Genomic DNA, 26,962 nt, shown 5'->3' on the forward strand with positions numbered 1-26,962 from the left:
TTTTTCTTTCTAAAACTTTTAAACAGCATATCAAATTGTTATGAAGTTTGTTATTGGTAAGTTTGAGAGATGACTCATTTGTATGACACTAGTTATGTTCAAATAAGTCGTGTAATACTTGAGATAATAGACTTTCGTTGTTTTACAAATTAAAACATAACGCTTAAGTTTGATTACAATCAAATGAAAAGGTAACGTTTGGGGCAGCCAAGCTTTGAAACCACGTGTTCAATCATAATTCATCAGTTAACCCTTAACTAACCCGTTCATCTGATATCAATATTGTTCAAATCGGTTGTGTAGTTTCTAAGATAATGAAGTTTCGTGATTTTCACATTTCGATACATTACAGACGAAGTTACAGTCCGATTACTGCAAAATTCAATTGAGTGTTATGAGGTAGGTAGACCTTTTATTTGATACTAATTCTGTTGAAATCGGGTCAACCATCTCTGAGAAATATGAGTGAGTCCAAGTAAGTTGTCTTGGAATATGTTTCTTTTCATAGCTGGATTTCACATTTTTAAACATAACAGGCAAAGTAATAATCCGTTTGTAAAAAAAATCATTAAGGTCTTATGGGGCAACAAGACCTTTCATATGACACTAATTTTATAAAAATCGGGCCAGCCATCTCTGAGAAACATGAGTGAGATTAAATAGTCTCCAGAACACGTTTCTTTCCATAACTTCTGAACCACATGTTCAATCTTCATAAAATTCAAAAGTTAAGGGTTTTTAAGGTAGCCCGTTCATTTGAAACTTATTTTAATCAAATCAGATGTGTGGTTTCTGAGATATTGATGTTTCGTGATTTTTACACTTTGATACATAACCTCTAAACTAGAAATCAGATTACAATAAAATTCAATAGGGTCTTATAGGGCAACTAGACCTTTCTTTGCAATTAATTTCATTGAAATCTGTTCGGTCAGACCATCTCTGAGAATAGTGAGTGCGAAAAAAGGTGCACATACACACGTACACACCCACACACAAACATATACACCTATACATGCTTATATGCAGAAAATGCTCGATTCGTCTAACTGAGTCGAGTAGTATATGACATTCGGCCATTTGGATCACTTTTCTACCTTTTAATTAGCCAGTGATCGTTAGCAGAAAGTCAATATGTTTACTTTCATTATGTGATTTCACATTTTCATGAACAACGGACAAAGTTACAATCCGATTACAATGAAATTCAATAGCAACCTATGGGGCAACTAGACCTTTCATTTGACACTAATTTTGTGAAAATCGGTTTAGCCATCTCTGAGAAAAATGAGTGAGTTTAAACAACCTCAGGATAACTTTTCTTTACATAACTCTTGAACCATATGTTCAATCATTACGAAATTCAAAAGTTAAGGGTTCTGGAGACAGCCCGATCATTTTAAACCAGTTTTATTGAAATCGGTTGTGTGGTTTCTGAGATATTGATGTTTCGTGATTTTTTCATTTTGATACATAACCTCTAAACTAAAAATCCGATTACAATGAAATTCAATAGCAACCTATGGCGCAACTAGACCTTTCAGTTGCAATTAATTTTATGAAAATCGGTCCAGCCATCTCTGAGAAAAGTGAGTGAGAAAAAAAAGTTGCACATACATACACACACACACACACACACACACACACACACACACACACATACACACATACATACATACATACAGAAAATGCTCAGTTCGTCGAAATGAGTCGAGTGGTATATGACATTCGGCCATTGGGACCACTTTTATACCTTTGGTTTTTCCAGTGATTGCTATACCTTTCTAGGAGAAAGGCAAAAAGGTTGAGAACCGCTGACGTATGTGGACTGCAGTGAACTTAATCTGTTGTCACTGAGGCTGGCTGCAGAACAGAACAGTTGACACCTTTTACTTGTTTGATATGACAGAGCCGGATTTACGAGGGGTTCAAGACAGACCCCTCCCCGCATAAGATAAGTTTTCAGCATAAGAAGATATTCTACAAAAAATGAAAATTTCTGTTAATTTTTTAAAGAAAAATAAAGGTTTTGAATAAGTACGAACAAAAGACTGTTATTTTATTTTGGGGCCCCCACACAAGACCAACGGGCCTCAATCATCATAAATCCGACTCTGCTTCTCAGGAACTTCAGTAGTTCCATTGGTAATAGCAGTCCTGCCAATTTTACCAACGGGATAGCATCAACAGCAAGTCCTTTGGCAGCATAGCTTCTACAAAAACTGCCATGGGAGGATAATTCACTTCTGAAGGTAGTTAATAATTCTTCTCTAGTTGATAATTCTTGTAGTTGGTTCAAAATATCCTTAAACAGCGCGATTGAACGTCGTTGAGAATATTTTATTCTGCGTTGAATTCGACCAGGAGTATTCAAAAAAAATTACTTAAAAGAGCCGGGCGGTCAAATTCTCTAATCATAACTTCTACGTCCCAGTGAAACAATTTCCAACAGATTGCAATGGTTTTCACACGAAACAAGATTCAGCCTGTCCTGTCTGCGACGATTTTGGAGCCTTTCCATCCTCTCTATTCAAATTGTCTAGTATGGCGTCCACACTACAGCTGACGATTTCACAATTAATGTTACCAACGCTGTGTACAAAGAATTTAAGCGGTGGACAACGATGAAATCTTCATGAGAAATCCTAGTTGACGAATTGCGCGGTCGATAACATAAGCTCGGTGCGGCCCAAAAGTTAATTTATCATTAAGCAATACTCCAAGGTGATTGATTTCATTGACAGGAGCCTAAGATTTACGACCGTTTGTAAAACCAACTTCTATGGGCTTTATACATCGATAAAATGAAGTTATGACACATTTCTGGACACTTATAGTCATACGGATTTTTTGACACCAATCCTCAATAATATCCAACAATCCTTGCTGCTTTTGACGGTCAGAAAAATAGTCAAAAACAATGAAAGTCTTTAGACCAACGGCGTAGAACAGCTGACATCCTATTCCAAGATGCGCTGCGACATCCTTCATAAACAAAATAAAAAGGACCAAAATTACTCCCCTTGGTACGCCGAGTACGTTTGTAAATTGTCGGGATGTGCAGGATCCAAGTCTGACACAGTGAGTTTATCGAGTAATATTTGATGGCCAATTTTTCTAAATGCAGACTTCAAGGAAGTATTTTGGATGAGTGAGTAAAAACTTTATAAAAACGAAGACAGCAACTAGAGATGTTTTTGCTGAAAATGCTTGCAGCAACGATTGCCAGAGAAATCAAACGAAAAAACAGGAACAAATCGAAATATCCAGACAGCCATACTTACCTGTGTACTTTACGAAATCTTTTGGAGTGATATTTTTGTTTCATAAATTGTGACAGCAATTAATTATTGCAATAAATTTATTACATGTTTATTCTGGATTTGATCTCAAATGTACATAGTTTACAGTTTTCACGTTTCTACATTCGTTCATTATCATCTTGGAACATAAGTTACCTCTATTATCTATCTATTTGAGTTTTTAGGGAAAATTATATGAAAGATATAACATAATGAAAACAAAAATAAATATAACAAAATGCCAGCTTCAACAAATAGTTCATCCCATTCGTATTCTTAGAGGTACTATTTACAATTTCACTTATTGTATCATACAAATAGTTATACATATCGTTATAAACAATATCGAACTTCATCATTGGCTTGTTACACCTATTTCATAACATCTCTTTGCCTTCGAATTCTCATTCGTACAATGTCACACTAAAGCAAGAAAAACAGATTTATAAAAAAAGCTATTGAAGTGCCCAAGCTAAACCCCGGCTCGCTCCTAAAGTGCACGTCTTTCAACCGAGCGAACCGAGCAAACCGTGCGAGAGAGCACACGACTCCGGCGGCAGTGTAAACAAAGATAAATGCCCTTCACATACGTGTGAGATTACGAAGGCTCGGAAACGACTTGAGTCGGGCAAACAAAAAAAAAGTAACAACAACCAGTAACGAGAGAAGTGAAATTGCCTGCATTAGCTTTGACGTTTACTAAGGCTAGAAAAAATACTGTTATTGTGTTTTTATCTCGTTTTCTCTCGTACGCTTTTTCCCTCCGGAACCGTTTTGTGCACGAACGAGCAATCAATCTATCGAAATCAACCGAAGTAACGATTCTCTCAAAACAGTGGCGTTGTTGGCCTCTCACATAAACTACCGTACATTGTCCGTCTTATTTACAGCACCGATCACAAACACTGAGAAGTCTATTTACAGGGATACTCTCTAAGCGTATACAAGTTGTATGGTCTTCTGTCTGTTCGCTTTGGCCCGGTATGCCAAAAGCCAGCATGAGGTTTTAACTTTCGGAGAATATACGACCAAACCAATAATCCACTAAATAATGGGTTAAAGATTTACTGTCGATGTTTTCCCTCTGTTTCTGTTAGCGTTCCGTGAGAGCCGCTCGCTCGCTCATTGCGTCTTTGCGAAAGGTCGTCAGCATTATTAATCGAATTAAGGAATATCTATCACAATTGTCGCTGCTGTTGAAGCCGAGGTCGACGTCACACGAGGCGGCCAAGCCGCCGTCGCCGTGCCGCCTTTAGCTAAATCTCATTTCTCCAGATTGTTGTCGTTACCCGCTTTGGCAATGCGAGACAACTGTTGTAGGTAATAGGCTTGCATCATCTGGTTCAGGAAAGGATTCGGTTGCAATCCCATCATTTGGGGCACCATCATGCCACTGTTGTTTAGCTTAGCCACCTCGTTGAGATAGTTGGCAACCTGGAGCTTCTGCGTGTTGTTTAGATTATTGTTCATCATTAGCATATTCATTGCGTCCTTGGATTTCTCGGTCGGAGCGAACGCTGCGGATGCTGCTGTCGGAGAATTCTGAGACGATAAATCCAAAACATTCGGTTTGGGAGATTTTTGTGAAGGCCTTCTCGGTTTCATTTCATTTTTTTTCGCTTGATTGAAGTTTGCGTTATCCTGATTCATTTGCAAGCCGAACATAGGACCCATGGCGGCCAACGCTGCATGCGACGGAGTGGAGGACATCGCTGGCGGAGTTTTTGACTTGGGATGTCCGGGGGATACCGATGGCTTAGGAACAGGAGGTGACAGGCTTTTACGATTTGTTGGAAGCATCGATGGCGTACCGGTTGGCGGGAAAAAGGTTCCAGTTGGTTTGGGCGCAATAGGAACATGTTTAGGGCCAATTGGTTTGGGAGGCGAAAGCGCCGGTCTTGGACTGGCGTTAGTTTTGTTGATGAGATCTAGTTCGGGATAGGAGTTCAGCTTTACGATGCCGTTGCTCAGTACGGTGGCATTTGGAAGTTTGAATGCGTTACTATTAGAGGCTGGAACTGGCGGTGTAAATACAGGCGAATGTTGTTTTTCCGATTTATTGCTTGGTTTATTCTTGACCTTCGGCTCTTTTTCCACTCGAATTGACTGGATGAATTTTTGCTGGAACGATGCATTGTCTGCCTCGAGACTAGTGTTTTTGCCCTCGCTTTGGGATTTATTTTTTTCCGACTTGCCGGGGCTAGGACTTTTTGCTGGTTTCTTATTCGAAGTATCTTGTTGTGTTTTAGGAGGTGTTGTTCGTTCCGCTTCTGTAATTGAGATCTCCGGTAGTTTGAGGATCTCGATGTAGTTTTTGTCGTCCTCCGGTAGACTTTTGCGGGCCTTTTCTCTTGCAGCTTCGTCCTCCTCGGTGGCCAGTGTTATGGAAAGCGAAGATGGAATGTTGATTTGATTGAGTAATGATTGAACCTTCGGTTGTTTCTCGGGCGGTTCTTGTTTGCTGTCCGGACTAGGACAAGCTCGCTTTCTCTCGGTCACTGGTTCAGCTTTCCGCTCTTGTACGGACTGCGGTGGTGATACATTGCTGGTTTTTCGATCGTTCAGCATATTTTGCAAAAAATTAGCATATGCCAGTGGATTTGCATATTTATATTGTTTAGTCGAGATGTTGAAGTTTGGATTGTACTGCGGTGAATCTGGTGAGTAGCTCGGTGAATTTGAATACGAAGGAATAGGTGTTCGGGAGCCGGCCGGGGCCTTGTTGGCATTCATTAGTGCGTAGTTCAAATAGTTCACGGGGCGATGTTGTTTCACTTTTGGTTTGGAGACCGATGATATCGCGGTAGGTACAGCAAAATTTCCGTTGTCCGCAGGGGGGCCGTACACCTTAATATTTTTCTTGGCATGTTCTGGCTTGATTTGACTAATTTCTGTGTCCTTGTTCGGAGAAATTATCGGCGGATTTTGCATAGATCGTTTCATTTCTAGCAGTTTTTGTTTGTTGTTCTTCATATAATCGACGTCTTTTGGCAAAAGGGGTGGTAGTTTCTTGGTCGGCTGAATTGGTTTCGGAAATGAAGGCACTGCAGGTCGTTTCAAAAGTTCTGATGAAGGCTTTGGAGCAATCATTACGGGCTGAGCGGGCTTAGGAGCTGGGATGTTCGTGGTTGTAACTACTGGTGGCGGTAGAGTCGGAGGTTTGAAGTCGAAAACTTTTTGTTTGAGGTCCTGTTTGGGAGTGGTTTTGACCGAATGATCTGACTTTATCGGTAAAGGCTGAGGAGGCAATGCATTTTTCACAGGAAGAGAAGTTTCCAGCTCAGGCTTAACGAGTCGAATTGGAATCGAGTTTGGTGGTGGTGGCCCATTGTTATTAACAGTGGACTTGATATTCTGTTGAACGGTTCTTTCAACCAGAGCCTTCATTTCGTCATCGGAGAGTTTTGGTTTCTTAGGCATGGATCGCCCATTTAGAGCGTCTTTGTTCTTTCGTTTTCCCTGTTTCGGCTCATTATTCGTGGATGACGACGAACTTGATGACCCCGGCGAACAGGAAGGAGACCTTGATTGATTACCTTGAAGTGATTTGATTGGTGTCAACTCGAACGAATTTAGGAACTGTGATTTCTCGTCCTCTAAGCTTAATTCTGCCTTTTGCTTTGGCGAAGATGTTGCGAATGGTTGAGACACTATTTTGAAGGTGGACGTCGACAGTTCAGGACTTTTTTGGTCTATTTTAAGCACTATTGAAGGTTGCACTTTTTCAAGGTCTAAATTTCTCTTTGGTGATTTCACTTTTTTCGAACTTTTATCCAATTTTTGCGCTTCTTTCTTCGCCTTCTTAAGATCAAAATCATTAACGATTTGTTTTCCGTTTTTGAAATCACTAACACCACTCAGCTCTACTTTGTACGGCATCTTCTTACTGCTTTTCCCATCTCTCTTAACACTGACTAGTCCATCTTTCACTTTTTCTATTTTAATTTTGAGATCACTGGACGATTTAATCTTATTAACACTTTTGTCCTTATCCTCGGATTTTTTCTTTTTCACTTTTTCGGATTTATCTGATTTATGATGCTTGCTGCCAGCATCCGGCTGTGGACTTTGCAGGATACTAACATAGGTGTTTTTGTTCATTTCTATTTTCAGCTTTATCGATTCATTTTTCTTCACCTTGGGCGGTGGCACGGTAGGGACGGCAACTAAAACACCGTTTCCAGTGCGTTCACCACTGCTGCACCGATTTTCATGTTGCTGCTGCTGTTTGCCCATTGCTGTCACATTAGGTTTCACATCCAGCATGGATTCACTTACACCAGCAACGATACTAACCGGTGTTGGTCGCATTGCGACAGCGGTTGTCGTCATTGGCGTCATCACCGTTTGCGTTAGTGATGTTGCTATTGTCAAACTAGTGTCGTCACTAGGTTTACCCTCTCCATCCGTCAGACTCGATTCCTCTCGTTTGATATCACTCGGCTTAATGAGTGTGACGTTCTCGTTGCTATCGATGTTCTCCTCCTCCTTGATGGTAGCGAGGGCACTGGTACTACTTTGACGGCCAGTGGAAATGCTGGGGGATCTCCGCAAGGGCACCTCCGGCAGTTCGACCGATTTCATTTCATGAGTCCGAATGCGGAAAAAGAATTCCATCGAATCGTTCTGCAAGGGAAGAAAAACGAGAGCAGCGAAAAAAAGAAGAATTAATCAACCTTATTAAATTCCGATGGAAATGGCATTTTCAACAAAGAGACAAGAAAACGGACACTTACTTTCTTCCAGGTGTAGATGTAAGCGACGTCCATTAAAGTATAATGATCTGGAAGGGTAATCGTTTGCACTTTGTACATGATTTCCACGTAGTACAGATGCGTAGGAATGTTGTACTTGTTGATGATGAATTTTTTGAGGCAGGCAATTCGAACCATCGCCGGACACTGCAGATACTTGGGCCGTTTAAGCTCTTCGTTGTCGCCGGCAAGTTCTCTGTACAAAACGAAAAGGAAGAAAGGATGTTATTACTCCTGCTCGCTGATGTTACGTTCCGAGCTGCAAAAGCAAATACCAACAGACGGCAATGCTACGGTTTTGCTCGGCATCAGAAACTTTGTCAAGGGGAACAATGGCAAACAGAATAGGGCATAATGACTGCGCTTGAGAGCAAGAGAGAGAAATAATTATCACGACCAAGCGAAAACTTTTAACGAACAAATTGAACCAAGTGGAAATAAATTATCGACGTAATTTATTAGAAGGAAGGAGTGCCGATGGGGAATTCAACAGGAAAAGTTTTGATGTGAGGAGTATTTAGTGATTTCCTTCGCATCGGTCATGATATCAGCGAATGCGTTGGGAGGAACTTCGCGCGTAATTAATTGTATGAAAATTGATTTCTGATTTCGGTTTCTAATGTGAATACTTACTTGTCAGCGTACTCCAGCGATAGTTGGAACTCTTCGCTTGGGCTGAAAATGAGATGTTCGGTGTCTTCACCCCGCTGCTCCGGAGTGGCCAAGGCTGCCATTTCCGGATTTTGCCGATAGAAGGCTCGCTTCCGAAGCAATTCCTTCTCGTACAACCCCGGAACCAACTTGTAAACAATTGCCTGCAGGGTAGCGTCTGGTCTGGAAGAACACAATAAAAAAGGAAAAACTCATTTGTAGCGATGGGGGGTAGTCCAATTATAGATACTAGAATTTAGGGCCAGATCTTCGATAAAACCAAGCGGAAACAAGTGGTATAATGAGTGGTGCACGCAAAGCATATGTCGCCCCCGATCGGAATTCATAAGAATGCACTCGGGGAAGAATAGATAATTGTCTCATTCCGTAGCACCTCATTGGATTGTCGGTGGCGCGTAAAGCGTATAAGGTTGAACCTCTGACGCTCAAATGTTAATTACACTTTATATTCAAGAGAAACTAGACCACTTTGTGAGCGCCGTGCAATGCTGCTAGTAGGTATGTACCGTAAGGCATTGTTTACGATTCTACAGGCGACCTTTTGCTTGCAGTTGCAGTGAGCCGCTCGCACCACTACCACATGACAGTTTCCATACCTCATTCTACACTGATGGTAGATATGCCTATGCATCGCCACAACTGTTCAACACATATACGAGTCTACATTGATGTCATGCGTTTTGGCGCCACACACGCATGCAGCTGATGTCAGGCCATCAAGGATGGTGAAGAGCAGTTTTGTCGACTCTACTTTCGTAGAACTGTTGGCTGGTGTTTGAAAGCCATAAATCATTTTAAATAATGAACATTTCAGTAATGGTATCAGTATCACTACAAAAGATGGTACCGAAGGAAAACTGATTCAAAATAATTCTAATTTATACTTATGAGAACCTTATTATTATTATTCATTATTATCAATTACCGTAATGCATCAAATTTCGAACACTTAAGCCATGAAAATCAACAAAAAATGAACTTTCTCATCGATGTTAAAGGTTTAGCATGTTGGTTATTTTATTATTGTTGCAATTAAGTGCTATTTATACAGATTTGAACACATTTTGTACACGAAAACAAGGGGAATTTAGAAATCGGCTTTGATTCAAACTCCGAACACTTCAACGTAATCGCTAAGAGATAGATAGGCAAACCGTCTGTATACTGACTGTCACGTTTTTCAACGCCTGCTGATTCTCCGGAAGTGGCCCTACAGTAAAGTACCACACAACACTGGGTGAAGGACATTCCAAGGAACGTAATGGTGTATGATAATATTGCTTTTTATTAAACTAGCTCTAATAATTCGAATTTTATTGTGAAGTGTTCGAAGTTTGAGACTGTTCTAAGTTTGAATCAAAACAGTATATTCGAACAAGTATTTCGCTTAAGAAACTGAGTAGTTTTCTCAGGTGGACGACTAAAAAAAATATGCGTTTGAGAATACACTTCATTTGAAACATTGTAGCCCAGAAATCTTTAGTTCTATAGAAATACTTTCTTAAACCGAGATGTGAGGAATTAATGATGCTTTATAAAAAAACATAGTAGTACCTGGAGTACTAAGCACCGTTGAGGCACGATGCACCATTTAACATTTGAATAACAAAACAATTTGTTCTATTATTTAAATCTATGTTTCATATAATCACCCTGTCCATTTGGCAGCACTGCAATATCAGAAAATGTAAAAAAATACAAAAAAAATTTCGTCTAATATTTTTCTCAGCTAAATCAACTTTTTGCTGAAAATAAATTCTTGTTTCTCAGTGTATTTGTGTGTTTTTTTTAGAGTATAGGAAATTCCTTACAACTTGCTCCGCGAAAGTTTGTGTATACAAAAAGCTTCTGAGCTACAGAGCTTTAAATCAACTGTACGCTTGAATACATACGCCCTTTTCTAAAATTACTTTTGAGTCTGAAATTTATTTAACTGATGGAAAGTATTTAGTTTGTTATATCAAATTCGTGTGCAAAGTTTTACCTTAAGTTGAAGTTTCACGTTAATGATGTCAAAAGACCTCACGAACAACTATACTTCGTTTGATGTCGAAATCCTATTTTCAGGATTGTCCAACTTCATAAACAAAAGTATAAATGCATCAATAATAAACATACTTTGAAAACAGTACTACTTTTGAACATTTTTACTTCCAAAATGTTATTTTTTACATTGATTAAGGTATGTTAAAGCTGTATCTGGAAGAAAAAAAATTCAGCTTTGAAATGAAACTAATAGAATTGCTCTAAGTGGTACACCCTTAAAGTTAGAGCGACTTTATGGAAGAATATCCAAGAAACTTAAAAGTAGAATAAATCCGAGTAGATTCTCGTTAGGGCATAGACGTTGAGGAGTTTTTATCAAATGTGGCCTTGTATTAGCCTTCGAAATAGTTCCAACAACTTCACCCTGCATGATTTGATTATATACAATATGTACGAAAAAATGCAATTAAAAATATGACTTACTCTAAACAGAAACGACGTAAGTGATCGACCATAACATACGTGACGTTTGTGGAGAAGAAGCGGAGGCTGTTTGGCAAGGTCTTGCAACCCATACGAAAAATTTTGATACTAAGGAAAGGGGTTCAAAAATATCGGCTTTATTTAATTATTGAACATTCTTCAATTGATTCATAAAGGAAAAAAAAAACAAAGACAGATAAAAATAAGCAGAAAAAACCTAGAAAGATCCAAAAATAAAAAATAGACAATAAACGAGTTGACGCTCTAGTCTAGTCTAGTCTACACTAAAGACAATAAACGAGTTGACGTTCAGAGTAAAAAGTAAGCAATTCAATATACACTGATCGAAATGTTTCTTTACATTTACCTGCAATTATGTAAACAATAATTGCAATATATAATTCTTTTTTGAAGGAAATATGTTTTCTAACCTCAAACGGATCAGTCAAAAATACAGTGCTTCCTATCTATTCAAAAACAACAAAACAATCATGAAAAAAAAATTCATATATACTGTAGTTATATACTGTTATCAAATGCGGTATAATTAAAAACACTGGTCGACGAAAGGGATGAAAAAGATGCAATCAAGCTGCCGAGAAATGATTATAGCTTTTTAACCATTTCTGTGAATTTTGGTGCCGCTAGTGTATGCAGAAGTGTGTCAAAAAGCCGCAGAGTAATTGCTCAAGTGGGCTCATGGGAAAACCAATTTAATTCTCTAAACAATTTCTATGGCTTCCAGTTAGAGCTCAAAGATATAATCTGTGTTTACTAGTGTAATCGAGTCCGATCTGTTTCATAAACATCAATTTACGAAAATTTTATGACTACTGCCTATGTTTTTTTTTTTTATCGCACACTGCACAACGGTCCAGAGACCGAATTTAGGATTTTTGGATCTTAGGAAATTTGGATCTAGAGCTCGATAGCAACGAGAAAAAAAGGTGGTTCTACAATATTTTAGCTCAAGCAACTTTGTTAAAAAAAATATTTTTCCTATCTTTGAAAAGAACCAATTCCGATTGAAAACCCATTTCACACTCTAACATTTCTATTTCAATTTTCACATCGAAATTGTCTTTGAACGACTTTTAGGGTGTTTTAGGGTGTTTTAGGGGTTTTTGATGCCTATAAAGGTTCCTATGATAGTTTGAGACCCCTCCTTCTTCTGGAAGGGAGGGGTCCCATACAAATGAAACACAAATTTCTGCCCATCTCGAAAACTAATCAACTAAATGGAACCAAATTTTGCAGGTAAATGTTTTTAGAGGTATAAAATATGTTCATAATGTTTTGACACCCCTCCTTCTTTTGGAAGGGAGGGGTGCCATACAAATTAAAAGACATATTTCTGCACATCCTGGGAACTAACCAACTGAATGGAACCAAATTTGGCAGGTGAATATTTTTAGAGGTAACAAATATGTGCATAATGGTTTGACACCCCTCCCTTTTCTATGAGGGAGAGGTACCATACAAATGAAACACAATTTTCGCATAGCTCAAGAACCAATCAAGAAAATACAACCAAATTTGGTATAAGAATGTTTTGAGAGGTAACAAATATGTCCATAATGGTTCGACGCCCCTCCCTCTTCTGGAAGCACATGTTTCTGCACAAATTTCTGCACATCTCGCGAACTAATCAACTAAATGGAACCATATTTTGTGATTGAAAGTTTTAGTGGTAACAAATATGTTGCTTAATTGACCTCAGGTAACATTTTGGATTGTAAGATGGCAACACACGGTTTCTGGAAAACAACCAAAAATGGCCGATTTCCACTCAATATAAAAATATCCGGATCTAGAATGATACACAGGAGCTCGAAGCGACCACAGATACCATTTTGAATTCTAAGATGGCGACTTCCGGTTCATGAAAAACAGCTGAAAATGACCAAATACCACCCAATATGAGTATCTCAGGAGCCAGAATGTTGCAAGAAGCTAAAAGTTGACTTCAGACCCCATTATGCTTTGTAGGTTGTCAACTTCTGGTTTCTGGAAACAGCCAAAAATGGCCGATTTCCGCCTAACATGAGTATCTCCGTTACTAGAATGATACACAGCAGCTGGAATCGATCACAGACCCAGGATGCTAGGTTGGCGACTTCCGGTTCCTGGGAAACAGCCGAAAATGATCGAATAACACCCAATATGGGTGTTTATTCAATCAGAATGACGCTTAGAGGCCAGAAATGATCTTAAATACCATTTTAAAATCCAAGACGGCGACTTCCGGTTTGTGAAAAAACAGCCTAAAATAACCAATCAGGCACCATTTTGAATTGCTTAATGGCAACTTCTAGGAAACAGTCGAAAATGACAGAATAATACTCAATATATCGAGATAATGCATAGAAACCAAACATTGAATCTGAACACCATTTTGAATTAAAAGACGACCACTTTTAGTTTCTGGAAAACAGCCAGAATAACTAAATACCTCCCAATATGGGTATTTCCGGTGTCAGATTGATGCCAGAAAATCTGCTGAAAATGGCCGAATACCGCCCAATATGAATATGTTCAGAATTAAGGCGATGTACAGAAGCCAAAAGTCGAGGATGTTGTCATTTCGATAAAACCAATCATTTCAAACGATTTGTTGTTTGACTTTGATAATATCCTATGGCCGATTCTCCGTGCATTTGCAGACTTTAAACACATCGCAAGGAATCAATGAATTTGGAACGTTCAAATAGTACGATACCACATTTAAACTATATTGAGGTCACAAATATCGATCAGAGCAGGTATCGTTTTAAATAGTTTTTGAATTTCTTTTCTTTCCATAACTTTTGAGCCACATATCAAATTGCTATGAAATTTGTTATTTGTAAGTTTGAGAGATGACTCGTTCGTATGACACTAGTTATGTTCAAATAAGTCTTGTAATCATTGAAATAATAGACTTTTGTTGTTTTATTAACAATTTAATACATAACGGTTGCTTAATTACGATTACAATCAAATGAAATGGGAACGTATAGGGCAGCCAAACTTTGAAACCACGCCTTCAGTCATAAGTGCACGCTTAACTATCCCGCTCGTCTGATAATAATGTTGATCAATTCGGTTGTGTAGTTTCTGAGATAATGAAGTTTCGTGATTTTCACATTTCGGTACATTACAGACGAAGTTACTGTTCGATTACAGTAAAATTCAATAGGGTCTTCTGAGGCAGCTAGACTTATCAATTGACACTAATTTTGTGGAAATCGGTTCAGCCATCCCTGAGAAAAGTGAGTGAGTCCAAGTAGTCTTCGGAATATGTTCCTTTTCATAGCTGTATTTCACATTTTTAAACATAACAGTCAAAGTAATAGTCCGATTGCAAAACAAATCAATAGGGTCTTATGGAGCAACTAGACCTTCCATTTGACACTGATTTTATGAAAATCGGTACAGCCATCTCTGAGATACACGAGTGAGATTTAACTGTCTTCAGAACACGTTTCTTGTCATAACTTTTGAACCACAAGGTTAACCTTAATGAAATTCGAAAGTTAAGGGTATTTTAGGTAGCCCGTTCATTTGAAACCAATTTTGTTCAAATCGGATGTGTAGTTTTTGAGATATTGATGTTTCATGATTTCACATTTGGATACATAACCTCTAAACTAAAAATCCGATTACAATGAAATTTAATAGGGTCTTATGAGACAATGAGACCTTTCATTTGCAATTAATTTTATGAAAATCGGTCCAGCCATCTCTGAGAAAAGTGAGTGAGAATAGAAATCTGCACATACACACACACACACACACACACACACATACACACACACACACACACACACATAAAGAAAATGCTCAGCTCGTCGAGCTGAGTCGAGTGATATATGCCATTCGGCCCATTGGAGCACTTTTTTACTTTCGGTTTTGCAAGTGATTGCTATACCTTTCTAGGAGAAAGGCAAATATATCATTTCCATTTGTTTGCGATTCTTTTTGGGGCAAACATAAAAATATCTCTTGGTCTCAATTTAAAGAGCTCATTTGTTTTTGAGAAATATTCAAATATATGTTATTTTCCGTTATTTTTATGTTTTTTTCTAAATAAACAAAGAAATGACAAAAATTATGGCCCGCGTGATTTTCTTAATATATTTTGCATGGAAAAGTACCCAGAATATATTTTATAATATTTTCTCTTAAGACTAGAAATAATTACTTTCAATTTCAATTTCAATTCTTAATCCAAAAAGATCAAAAATCGATCAGCTGGCTCAAAAGATATGAATTTTTGAGAATAAAACACAACGAATAAAACTGTTTCTATGATCACCCTATTCCGGAACACATCACGCAAAGTGCTTCAATTGTGCTCAAAATTGCAGGTATAGCTCTTTGTCGTATAGAAACCAACCGTTTTTTACGTTGGGTCGTTAAAGCGACCAACTTTAAAACATGGTGCCCATGAAAAACGGCTTTATTTGATGTTTTTTACTTTCAGAAATTCAAAACTTTTTAACCAATTGATACAGGTAATTATTTCTAGTTTTGAGAAAAAATAACAAAAAAAATTGTGCTTTTACACGCAAAATATATCTAATTGTTACTTGATATTTATATTATTTTAAGTATATATTTAAATCGAATTTACTCACATATAAAAAATTAAATATTTTTGAAAATTTCTCCATATATAGAGTTGATTGTGCCCTTCGAATTGAGACCAGGAGATATTTTTCACAAAATGAAATGAACGCATGTTTTTATGACAAACATTAATAACTTTGAGTAGAATTGAGATATTCACCATATCAGCTCTGCAATCTGTTGCCCTTGACAAGCCATACAAGTCGTTTAAAGACAGTTTGAATGTGAAAATTTAAATGAAAAAGTTAGAGTGAAAAATGTGTTTTTTTAATCTAAATCGATACCGTAAACTGGGGTGACTTTGACCACCGGGGTGACTTTGATCACTGTACCTCTTTTTTGAAAATGTGGTAAAAAAGCGCTCTTAGTGCTTGGGACTTGTCGTAATCTTCACTGAATGCGTGGATATTTGTTCGCATTGCTACTACTCATGCATTTCCTGCTATTTGTAGAGTGTTTTGCATGCTAAAATATTAATTGAAAATAAAGTGTATTTTTGGCGATTTTTGTTGCATACAAACAGTCGGTTCAAGCAGATTCAAAACAACAAGTTGCAATACGTAAAGTGTTTTTATTTTGTTCCCAGATTAGTTCTTAAGTTGAACAAATATTATAACAATACATATTATTGTTATTTTTGCAAGTTTTTCCTCAAAGGCAATGTTGAGTCCCAATATTCTCCACAGCGTATTACATATTTCTTTTTAACAAAAACCCAAGACGTGAAGTATCATGCCAATTTGGCCAATTTAATAAGTCATATTTCTCGTGGACTAGTTTTTGATGATTTTAGACCGCATTCTCTCTCAGTGGATAACAATTCATATATATTCTAAAAATTTTGTATGAATCTTATTCTAACCTGTTCACATAGAATGTGAATGGCCCCCAAATTGCTTTCCATATTTATAAACTTGCTTAAGCCATTTAAGGCTGTACAATTTAGTGAAAGTAGCAAAGTGTTACACCAAATTCATCAAAACAATGAAGTGATCAAAGTCACCCCGGAATGATGATTGGTGTAAAATTTATAGAGCATATTTAAAAACAGCAAAAATGTTGCTAAACTTTTGAAGTAGTGTCTGAATCTTTTTCAATGCATGCCAGTACTTATTTTAAAAATATCGAATAATATTGTTTTCAGTATATTCTGAAAATATTTGAGATACAATCAAAAAAGTGATTAAAGTCACCCCAGTTTACGGTAATTGTCAGAGATAGAAAAAAAAAGTTTTTACACAAAGTTACTTAAAATTAACGAAGCTATAACATTGCAGAACAATTTTTTCTTAAATCTACAAAGATAAAAAAGTTACATACTCGATTTTATTGAAAATTTATGATCGCCCTAATTTTTGATAGTTTTTAATAAGTGGTTTATCATATGTAACAACTTTGTAGAAGAAAGTTTTTCTCTAAAATATTACTATAGAGCTCTAGACCCAAATTAACCTCTAAATTCGGTTTCTGGGCCATTGTGCAGTGGTATGAGAGCTCAAAATAGTGAAAATTTTCCATTCACTCCCAAATACTAGTTTTATTGACCAACATTCTTCAGCAGATATTAAGTGCATTGGAAGCCTCAACAAATGATAACAAACTTTAGTTTATATTCACGCCGCTAGTAGTGCTGAAAAATCTAACTTTTCAGTCTCTCGCTTCAGAGAAATGGAGTCTTTAGCAAAGTTGTAGATAATACTATCACAAAAAACTTTGATGAAGTCTTCTTCATCATAGCTCCTCTTGTTTAGGAGATACACCATTTCGTATCAGACTAGTTCTTGGAAATTGATTTTTTGAATTTGAATATCGAAAAAAATTGTTGCATTTAGGAGGCAACAATAATGTCCAGCATATATTTGCACTTCTTTGGAATACACAATTTTGTAGAAGACACAAAAAGGATTACTTCTACGGAGCCCGAGTTATTTTCAAAGATGTAAAAGAATATCATTGTTTGTACACCTCCAGATAACATTCAAGCGAAAACTAGCAGACGAAACCTGCGCAGGGAGAAATATTCTCATAATCGCTCTACGAAATTGATTGGAACTGCAATTCAAAAAGACATATATAGTTTATATCTTATTTTGGCAATAACTTGATCTGTGTAGAAGCTATCTTTTTTCTGTCTTCTACAAAGTAGTGTGTTTGGATGACATACAGCAAGTAGCGATAGGAGAAAAGTGTCCGCGGCATAATTGTTTTTGATAATCTTATCCTCAGCTTTTTTGAAAACAGCATTTCTGTGCAAGACTGAAAGGTTAAATTTTGCAGCGGAGTTCTGGTTGGGGGGATTCTTATATACTTATATCTTCTGAAGATGGTATGTCAATAGAATCAGTATTTGAAGAGCAAAAAAAACTCGATTCTGAGCTCATTTTTGGTAATAACTCGGTCTGTGTAGAAGGTATTTGTTTTGTGTCTTGTCAACGCAATTTTTTCCTTATTACTAAAAAAGCAATAATGCAACATGCTCCCATTGGTAACAAACCTTTTACATGAAAAGTAATAAAGTTTTTCTCCAGTCAAGAAACAACACATACTATCATATATTTTGCTCATGCTACGGGAGAACGACTATCTAATAACAATTATTACAGCCACACGCAAAATTTTCACTTGCACCCTTAACATTTCCAGTCTAGAAACGACACATACTGTCGCATATGTTGTACATGTTATTCGTTTCTTCTATCTCCGATTCATCTGGCGTGCGTGTATTAGGTTGTTCGTTGTGCGCATACGGAGTAGAGAATAAATATGACAGAAGCTGCCAAGCATCATTTTTTCCCGGTTATACAGTATCTAAGACGAGCAATAACAAGACATACAGCTCCCTGTAGTCGAAAAGCCCTCAACCCGTTCTAGAAACATCCACTGCGTCTGTGTGCGTATTATCGGTTTGGCACGTTAGACAAGACATTTCTGTAGTTGTTACTGTCAAGCTCGTATTCGATAGTTTATGCACATTACTCACACACATTCTTCATTAAAGTTTCTGAAAGTCGTTAGGGGGCGCGACGTTACAGGAAGTTCGCAAGGTATATGAGAAGATCTGACACTTGTGTATCTTGTTATCGCTTCTTTGACAGTATGCAAACGTTAGTGTTTTCAAAGACTTCATATGCGTCTTGAAATCACATCACAATTTGTGAACTGCGTTACAGAGAAACACATACATTTGCTTCCCTGCAAGGAGACTCAACAATGTTGAAAACACAAACTCATTGCTACACGAAACTCATTTGGACCTGTTTGAAGATACAAAACTGTGCCCATCTAGAACAACATTCGCATCTCCGGTAACTCTGGTTGCACAGTATTACATATTTCTTTTAACCCTTCATAAAGCCGTGAAAACTACGCAAGGAATCTACATAAATTTCAATAAAACGTATTCCTTACAGAAGGAACAACACAAATGTACTCTTGTTAAAAATTAACTATTGAATCAATTGAAAAAATTGGTGGCAATATAGTTGCCACTGCTCATTAACCGCACAAACGTTGGTGGCAATATAGTTGCTCTGCCCGTTAACCCCAAAAAAGATGGAAGCATTTTTTTTGCATCTGCATTGTAAGCTTGATTTTTTGTAATTATAAAAATGAAAAATCATAGTAATTAGAATGTAACAGTAGGACTTCATTCATTTTGCATGGAAAAGATCGAAGTAAAGGATTTTTCGAGTGGTATCCAGAAAAAAATTTTGGGAAAAAAATTTAAATTTGTCGTCCAACGCACCATGTATTTTCACGAAAAAAATTGCATAGTCTAACACAGTAGGTCCTGAATAGAAAGTTCCTGGTGGAAAACTTACCAATTTTTGGGTTTTCACCAAATTAAAAATGAATTTCCTGAAGACGGTCTGAAATCGCGGTTTGTTCACATAAAAATGATCCCAAAATCAATATTGAACAATTATAGCAGTCCTAGAAAAAACTGAAGTGTTTTAAGACACCTGTAGAAGTCTTGGTTCAGTCAAATTTGAAAACAACTTTCTAAGTGCAGCGAAAAAAAAAATTTGGTTGGTGGAAATACAGTTGCCACTGCCTTATAAATGGTTAAACAGTAATGTTTCTAATTAGGCTAATTTGAGGCTGATCGGAGAGATTCTGCTTATGTGTGAATAAAGGGGAAAGAAATGAACCTGATCGTTGCATCAATACAAATGCAATGGGTGAAGTCTCGATTTTGGTTAACAAAAATCTTGCTCAAATGTAACAGAATCTACCTCGTTTGTGTTGGATGTACAAAGTTGTGTGTTCCAATAATATACTATTATATGCTCAACGTTACGCTTCTAAATGACACACTTTTTTGGATTTTACATTTTTTATATACTGTTATAGGAAAATTTCATATCGGTTTCAAAATTTAAAAAAAAAACACAAAAACAAACAAAAACATAGAAACATTATTTAGTTATTGAGAATATTAAAGAAATTCAATGGAAAAATAAGTTTCATTCAGCGGATCATATGGTGTGACTGTTTTATATTGCTTCTTTTTTGCACTATCCTTTTTCTTCACTTCCACCTTGAAGGTTTGTGTTGATTTACAATAAAAATTTATTATCTTTATTATGTTTCCAGTTTTTAAATAATAATTTATTATTTTGTCTGAAGAAATTAACAGGTAATTTATTATGTCATGGTTTATGTTTTCATGACTGTTTTTACGTTTGAATAGTAGGATACACAGGTGTATATTATATCACACGCTTTTGGTGCTGGTACTCCAAATATAATGATTAGTCTTTGACACTGCGTTAAATATCGAAATATAGATGAGTAAACATGAAAATGCGAAAATTATGATTAATTATATTTAAACATTTTCGAAAGCATTGTTACTATAAACTAGTACAAGCCATTTGTGCCAGTGTGCCAAACACTCTATGTTTCTTTTCGATAAAAAGGGAACTTTGCCAATCTTTCCGCAGAATCGGACTTTATGCATTTGAATGCATTTTTTCTAAGCTATCCTTAAAATCTAATGTCAATAATGCAAAACCTTACCATCTGAATTTTTAAACTTGTTTTTAAAAAAAATTAGTTTTAAATTACGCCTGTTTTTTATTGAATATTCTGATGAGATTATATATTATCCAATGATAAGAAATTGTTCTCCACTGTTTTACAGGCAACTTTTCCTTAGGCGTCATCAAGATTCAAGTTACCCTTGAGGGTCCAGCATATTTCGTACCATTGCATTTTTTTCCAAGAAAACGCCAAAAACCGCTGGCTTAGTACACTTAAAAAAATCACGCAAACTTTAAATTTTGTCGTAATGCTCTTAAAATTTGGATTCTGACTTTACAATAGTATATTATTGGAAAAATATAATTGAAAGGAAATTTTCATTTTCAATTTTGTGTCGATGACCAGCAACTCCTCACTGTGGAAAGGTGATGTTCGGTTGATTGAGTTTTCACAAAATTTATTGCGTGACCGTGAAATATTTCATCACCCTTACTAACACGCAGAGAATCCATCCCCAGGATACCTATAACTCGGTGACGGAATCGTGAAAGAAATCGCAAACTCGATCCGGAGGATTCCCACTCACGATTCTTATTTCAAGAATCCTAGAGCCATATACAGGGCATTCCTGAGGATTCTTTTTCAGGAATCCTTTTCAAGGACGCTCAGGAATCCAATGAGAGGAATCCTAGAGAATCTATATGAATCGTATGTGTTCGTCCGGGTAGACAGTTCGTTACAAGGATGAAAATCTACTGTATTTGAAGGGATGCTGCGTTCACGTTCATCGGAAGTGAAAATTAAAAATGTATTTTTTTCGCTATTGAAAATGGTTTCTGTTAGCACTGCATAATACTGAATGAACTGAATTGATGAAAAACCATGCAAAAACTATTTTACAGGAGGAACAAGGCGATCCAAAAATAATGAGTAGCCGGTATCATGTAAGTAAATTATTGTTCCTAACAAAAAACCAGATTGTGATTTGATGTTGTGTATTCATTGAACCACATAGGACAGGCTTATGGTTTAGGGGGGCTGCATGTGACACTTGCATCATTGAAAAATGTTATGTTTAATTACGATAATCATATTTTGTTAATAATAATAATTATAATAATAATAATTCTGTGCTTAACTCAGAATGAAAATCGAAATAAATATTTCAAAAGATAATCGTACAAAATTCAGGTATTTTCAAAAGCACAATGCTAGTGCCGTGTCAAATAAACGTTTTGATTTAAAAAAAAGCACAATTCTCACTTGAAAAGAGGTGGAAAATAAGGAACTCTACAATACCTGTCATAATCAATAACTGTATTGAAATCTAGATCCAATTAAATGCATACACTTTATTAGACATTGCATTACAGCTATATTTTATTTTGAGTGCTCATAACTTCAAACTCACAATTTCAAATATTTAAAATCAAATTCGCTCAAATCCACAGACTGCTAGGCACACACATCAGTCTAGTTATTAGTCGATATGAAAAAAAACATTACATTACAAATCTTTCCAATGGAATCAAACCTGGAAAATCTGATCAGCTGCCACTGGTGAAATGAGAGTCCACATGGATGACACGGATCCTATTTTTGGATCGCCTAGTACATGGCCTGCTGAAGCCTCAATTCTATGGCACAGATCACGGCATGCAGCAGCGGTGAGAAAAATCGGCACATTTCCCCTTTTTATTGATTTTTCGACACATTCGTGCCGGCCGACCTACGATGGGACAGTGGGAAAAGTTTTTTTGCTATGCTGAAATGTCGTTCAGTTTTCATGTGTATGCTTTGCATCCAGTTTTACGTGCATCCGGGCGACCCGGAGTACACAAGACTGAACGAAACGGATATGAAGTAGACTTATTACAGTCGTATTTGGAGTGACATATTACTAAGCACAGTGCTGCCAGTCATTAGTTTTGAGTATCAAAAAATAATTAATCATTTGCCATCAGTTTCGGTATTAGGTTATAAATATCCAAAAAGTAAATATTTACGTCTGACGAATAGTTCCATTTGTCGTATCGTTATCGTATGAAATTCCATACCGTTTCTAAACCTCTACCACAATCGTTACTTCTGCAGCAAGCCTTTTGAACCATCCGACCCGTCCCCGACATCGCACCAGTAAATCTTGCTTTCAACCATTTCCATCTTCGGTTTCCCACTTCCGTTCCCTTCGGGCACTTCGCTGCGTCGTCCCAGATGACGTGACCCGCTATTTTTTCACAGCTCCCGCTCGAATCGTCGGCTGGCTGCGTGTATTGTTACCGGCCGGCTGAAGATAGACATAAGAATCACGCTTCGATGACTGGCATGATTGTGATCTGCGGTGCCGAGCGGTACGGTGCGGAGCGATCCGCTCTGCGGCGAAGCTGGCTTCCGCGGCCTCGAGGTGTCTTTCACGCTCACGTGTACCTGAACAAATAAGTACCATGCTTGGTCAAAGGCTGCAGAGAGTCGATAACACATTGTTCTGTGAAAATGTAGAGTTTTTTGTTTTCCGTAGTTCAGACTGTTGTTGTTGCTTCATTTTCTTTACTCCTTCTTATTCAACGTTCTGTAGTGTGTTATTTACCGGCTTTTTTAAACTTGAAAAAGCTATGCTTTAAAAAAGTTATTAGAAGCAGGCACGCATACCATCAAACTTATCGCTGTGAGTGTTTTTTTCTGAGAATTTCATATCCTAGAATACACTACTTTCTAAAATTGATAACAATGGTTTAAAGCATAAGATTTAAGACAATAGTTTAAGAGTTTTTTTCTACCATTACCATTGGTAAACAATGGTAGCTACTATCAACCTTAACATGCTACACATGGTGCCACATGGTGCGCACCCCAAAAGTTTTCCTTTTCACTCCACGTCTTGTGCAGTATAGACAATGTGCACGTATTTTCCTGACAAATTTATGTTTACGGTGCGTCAAATTACGTATTATCAAGGCGTTTCGTTTGTGTTAGTCGTATTCTCGTACGAGGGACACGCTGGCATTTACAGCCGAAGGAAGCAAATGAGAGAGGAACTTACTTGATGTTCGGTTTCGCTTTGTTTATCATCATCTCGCACTGAGGACAGTACTGTTCCGTACGCAAGTGTTGCATGATACAGCTATGACAAACTGAAAGAGATGCAAGATGGAGAAGACAAATATTAATAACGATGACGGTGATGTAGGATGTTTTTCGTCCTGAAATATTGTTTACTGAGCCCTTGTCCTCTAGATTGTTCGTATCTGTGTCTGGCTGAAGAGCCATTAGTCCGTTTGCGGGTGGCGCAAGAAATAGGGGTTCCCTTGTGCTAATGAGCAAATCAAATTATTCATCCATAATAAATTCAGCTGCAGATTGTATAAGCGCCCAAGGGAAGCATGATAAATGATGCAAGATAATATCGTTGACGACGACTAATGTTGGGCCTTTCGAAAAGCTGCAGTTGCCCTCGCATGACGGGATTGAAAAAATCCAGTGTTGCAATTTTGAATTGAGGTTTGAGTCGTTAGCAAAAAATAAGAGAGAAAAAAGATCTAGGGAGCGTTTTCGCCAACAGAAGAGTTCTTATAATTCAGTCCCTTTTACCGCTCGAAATATTTAGCCGTGTTGGAAGCGAAGGTTATTATTATTCCGCTTATATCCCTAGGCAGCACATGGGAGAACGAAGAGTTGGAAACATCAGGAAGCAGAGGATAAAGGAATTCATCCTTGAAAGAGAACCGTTCAAGAGGATCTAACACGGGAAGATTTGTTTTGGGACTCGTATCGGCAGAGCACCGTTGTAATCGGCGAGGTAGCCGTCTTTCAAATGTTTGCTCGCACAGTAAGTTGATACTCACACGAATGTAGACACTCGACTATCGTGGTTGCATCGATCAAATAACCTTTACAAAGATTACATGTAATGTAAGGGTTAACCGAGCTCAGATGTATCCGCGCCGGCTTATACGGTGATTCGGGACCATTGACAACCGTGGTTGTCTTGGTCACCTTAGCCACTTCTGTCGACATTTTTTCCTGTTGTATCCTTCTCGCCAAACAGCTAATCCAATAATTTGTGTAATCCAAACGGGCGGTATTCCGATCGTCCGATGCGTTCTTCTTGCTTAAACTTTAAATTCGTGTTTTTCCACATATTCTTCAACACAAAAACATAATGCCTTTTCCATCACTCAGCACAGAATCGAAAACAATTTCTTAATGCAGCCCCAATTTAATAACACCATATAAAGCCTCTTTGCCACACACTAATACACATTCCCCAACCGGAGCTATTCGCGTTTCTCGAGCGGCGAACACAGCACAGATTGTCGAAAAATAATAAAATACACGCCAGCAGTACGAACAGTTGATTGAGCGCGCGCAACCGAACCAGTTTTATGCTGAGGTCTTCACTACCATCTCTCACTCTTTTTCTTGGTACACTTACTCCGGTTTTCTATCTCTCTCTACACGCTTATCGTTTTCCACTTCACAAAAACTTCTTTCTATTATGCCTTGTGACAGCCGGCCGCATGCACCGTGCAGTGCTTACTCGTCCACGTTTGACAACTAAATGATGTTGGCTCAACAACCGCACACAGTGGGTACCGTTTTCGGTTGCCGTTGAGGTGTATATCTGTGTGCGAACGCATATACAAGCGATGCCGAGATTACTTACACAGACGCAGGTATACCTTTTATGTTGCTAACGATTCAAATACTGAAAGCCGCTAAATACACCGACAAGCACTTGCAAGTTCAACAGAGTGCGTTTCATTTATTTTTGAAAAATTTGGCATATATTTGGAACCGCTTTTTTCTGGTTGAACTGTTCAATATATTTTTCTCAATAGCTAGTTATTCACCGAAAAATAGTATCACGACCCGGTACTCTTTAGTATACCACCGCAGAGACTGGATGTCTTAAAATAGAAACACAACCAACGTGAATGCTGTTTCAATTTGAACTGAGCTCCTATTTACCACCGTGGCAGGCAACCAAAGAAGCGGCAACAGCTGCACGCACATAAGCTTCTACGGATTGTCAGAAGGGCGAAAGGTATATAGCAATGCGGCTGTTTGCTTACACACACTGACACAACGGACAGTTAACGTTCGCTTCTCTACCAGCAAAAAGTGAATAGTCGCTTGTTGCAGGGAGCCGTACTGCGAAGGAGCTTGAAATTTGATCCCCCTCTTATTTGTCGGAATCGTCTCGCTCTGGCAGCTGGATAGCATTCACTCACACCCTCCTTTTCAAGTGCGGTGTGAGTGTTTGGTCTAGTGTCTGCAGTCGATTTCTCCCTCTGCTGCTCCGTCAGCGACGAGTATCACATAAGTGTTGCCTTTTTATATAATCAGCTTCGCCCGCATTCGAACTGTACGAGCTTTGAATACTACATAACAATGAGGAATTAATTTGGTTTCGTTTTATAGCTTGGCTGTTGGTTTCCCTATCGAGGCATACTTTCGTAATCATTTTTATTCACAGTTTCAATTAGCTGAAGTGCGTTTTTCAATGGTTGAATAGTATGAGCGTTAATCGAATGAATATTTTTTCAATACACTAACCAGCTTACGCTAGTTAATTGATAGAAACCAATAAGTTATAAGTAAATCAGTCTCATGCAAAAAAAAAAGATAATTCTACGGATGAAGAAAAATCACTGTAGAAATATGCTCAATCGTAATCTTACTCGCCTGTTTCTAAAATCCGCATAAATGTTGCAAGCTGCGCAAATACTTCTCTGTTAATGCTTACACCACCATTCATCAGCAACACCAACGATACGTACCCTGCAACGAGTGGAACATGGCTTTAGATGTTTATGTGTGTGTGAGAGCGGATTGCTATTCCAAGCGCGCTTACTTAAAGTAAATAAGAGAGCTCAACGCGAAGAACGAACATCGACAGCTGCTCCCTTTCGAGTACATAAGGCTTGAAGCGACACGAACCAAAATTGTAAAATAAATCGTGAAACAATTTCGATCGTATCAGGCTCAATTTATTCAAGGGAGATGTTTTTTTCTTTCTAGGTATCCCTTCAATTACATTAGAAATGCTGAAACTACTGTTTGTTGTCTAATGATACTTACGTACATATATTGCAGTTTTTAAAAGCATCGTTTAACCAACATTTCGGAGTCCAATTTAAACTGGTATTGAAAACTGAAGCAATTAAT

General features: G+C 37.6%; 1 protein-coding gene across 1 annotated transcript; it reads right to left on the minus strand.

The window, feature by feature from the left end:
- Positions 1–3,373: 3,373 nt before the first annotated feature.
- LOC129720810 (polycomb group protein Psc) lies at positions 3,374–25,752 on the minus strand. The gene is made up of 5 exons (XM_055672570.1): positions 24,637–25,752; positions 23,835–23,925; positions 8,690–8,890; positions 8,039–8,252; positions 3,374–7,928 (listed from the first exon to the last, which is right to left on the minus strand). Exons 1-5 carry the CDS (start codon positions 24,806–24,808, stop codon positions 4,566–4,568), a joined length of 4,041 nt encoding a protein of 1,346 aa, XP_055528545.1. The 5' UTR covers positions 24,809–25,752; the 3' UTR covers positions 3,374–4,565.
- Positions 25,753–26,962: the final 1,210 nt, after the last annotated feature.

The sequence above is a fragment of the Wyeomyia smithii genome, chromosome 2 (genome assembly GCF_029784165.1).
Source record: "Wyeomyia smithii strain HCP4-BCI-WySm-NY-G18 chromosome 2, ASM2978416v1, whole genome shotgun sequence".
Taxonomy (NCBI): Eukaryota; Metazoa; Arthropoda; class Insecta; order Diptera; family Culicidae; genus Wyeomyia; species Wyeomyia smithii.

Coding starts and splice junctions, on each gene's coding strand:
- LOC129720810 (XM_055672570.1), bottom strand. CDS start 24,808: ATGTCGACAGAAGTGGCTAAGGTGACCAAGACAACCACGGTTGTCAAT. Junction 8,891..23,834: donor AAAGCGAAACCGAACATCAA/GTAAGTTCCTCT, acceptor GTGTTCTTCCAG/ACCAGACGCTACCCTGCAGG. Junction 7,929..8,038: donor ACATCTACACCTGGAAGAAA/GTAAGTGTCCGT, acceptor CTTCCCTTGCAG/AACGATTCGATGGAATTCTT.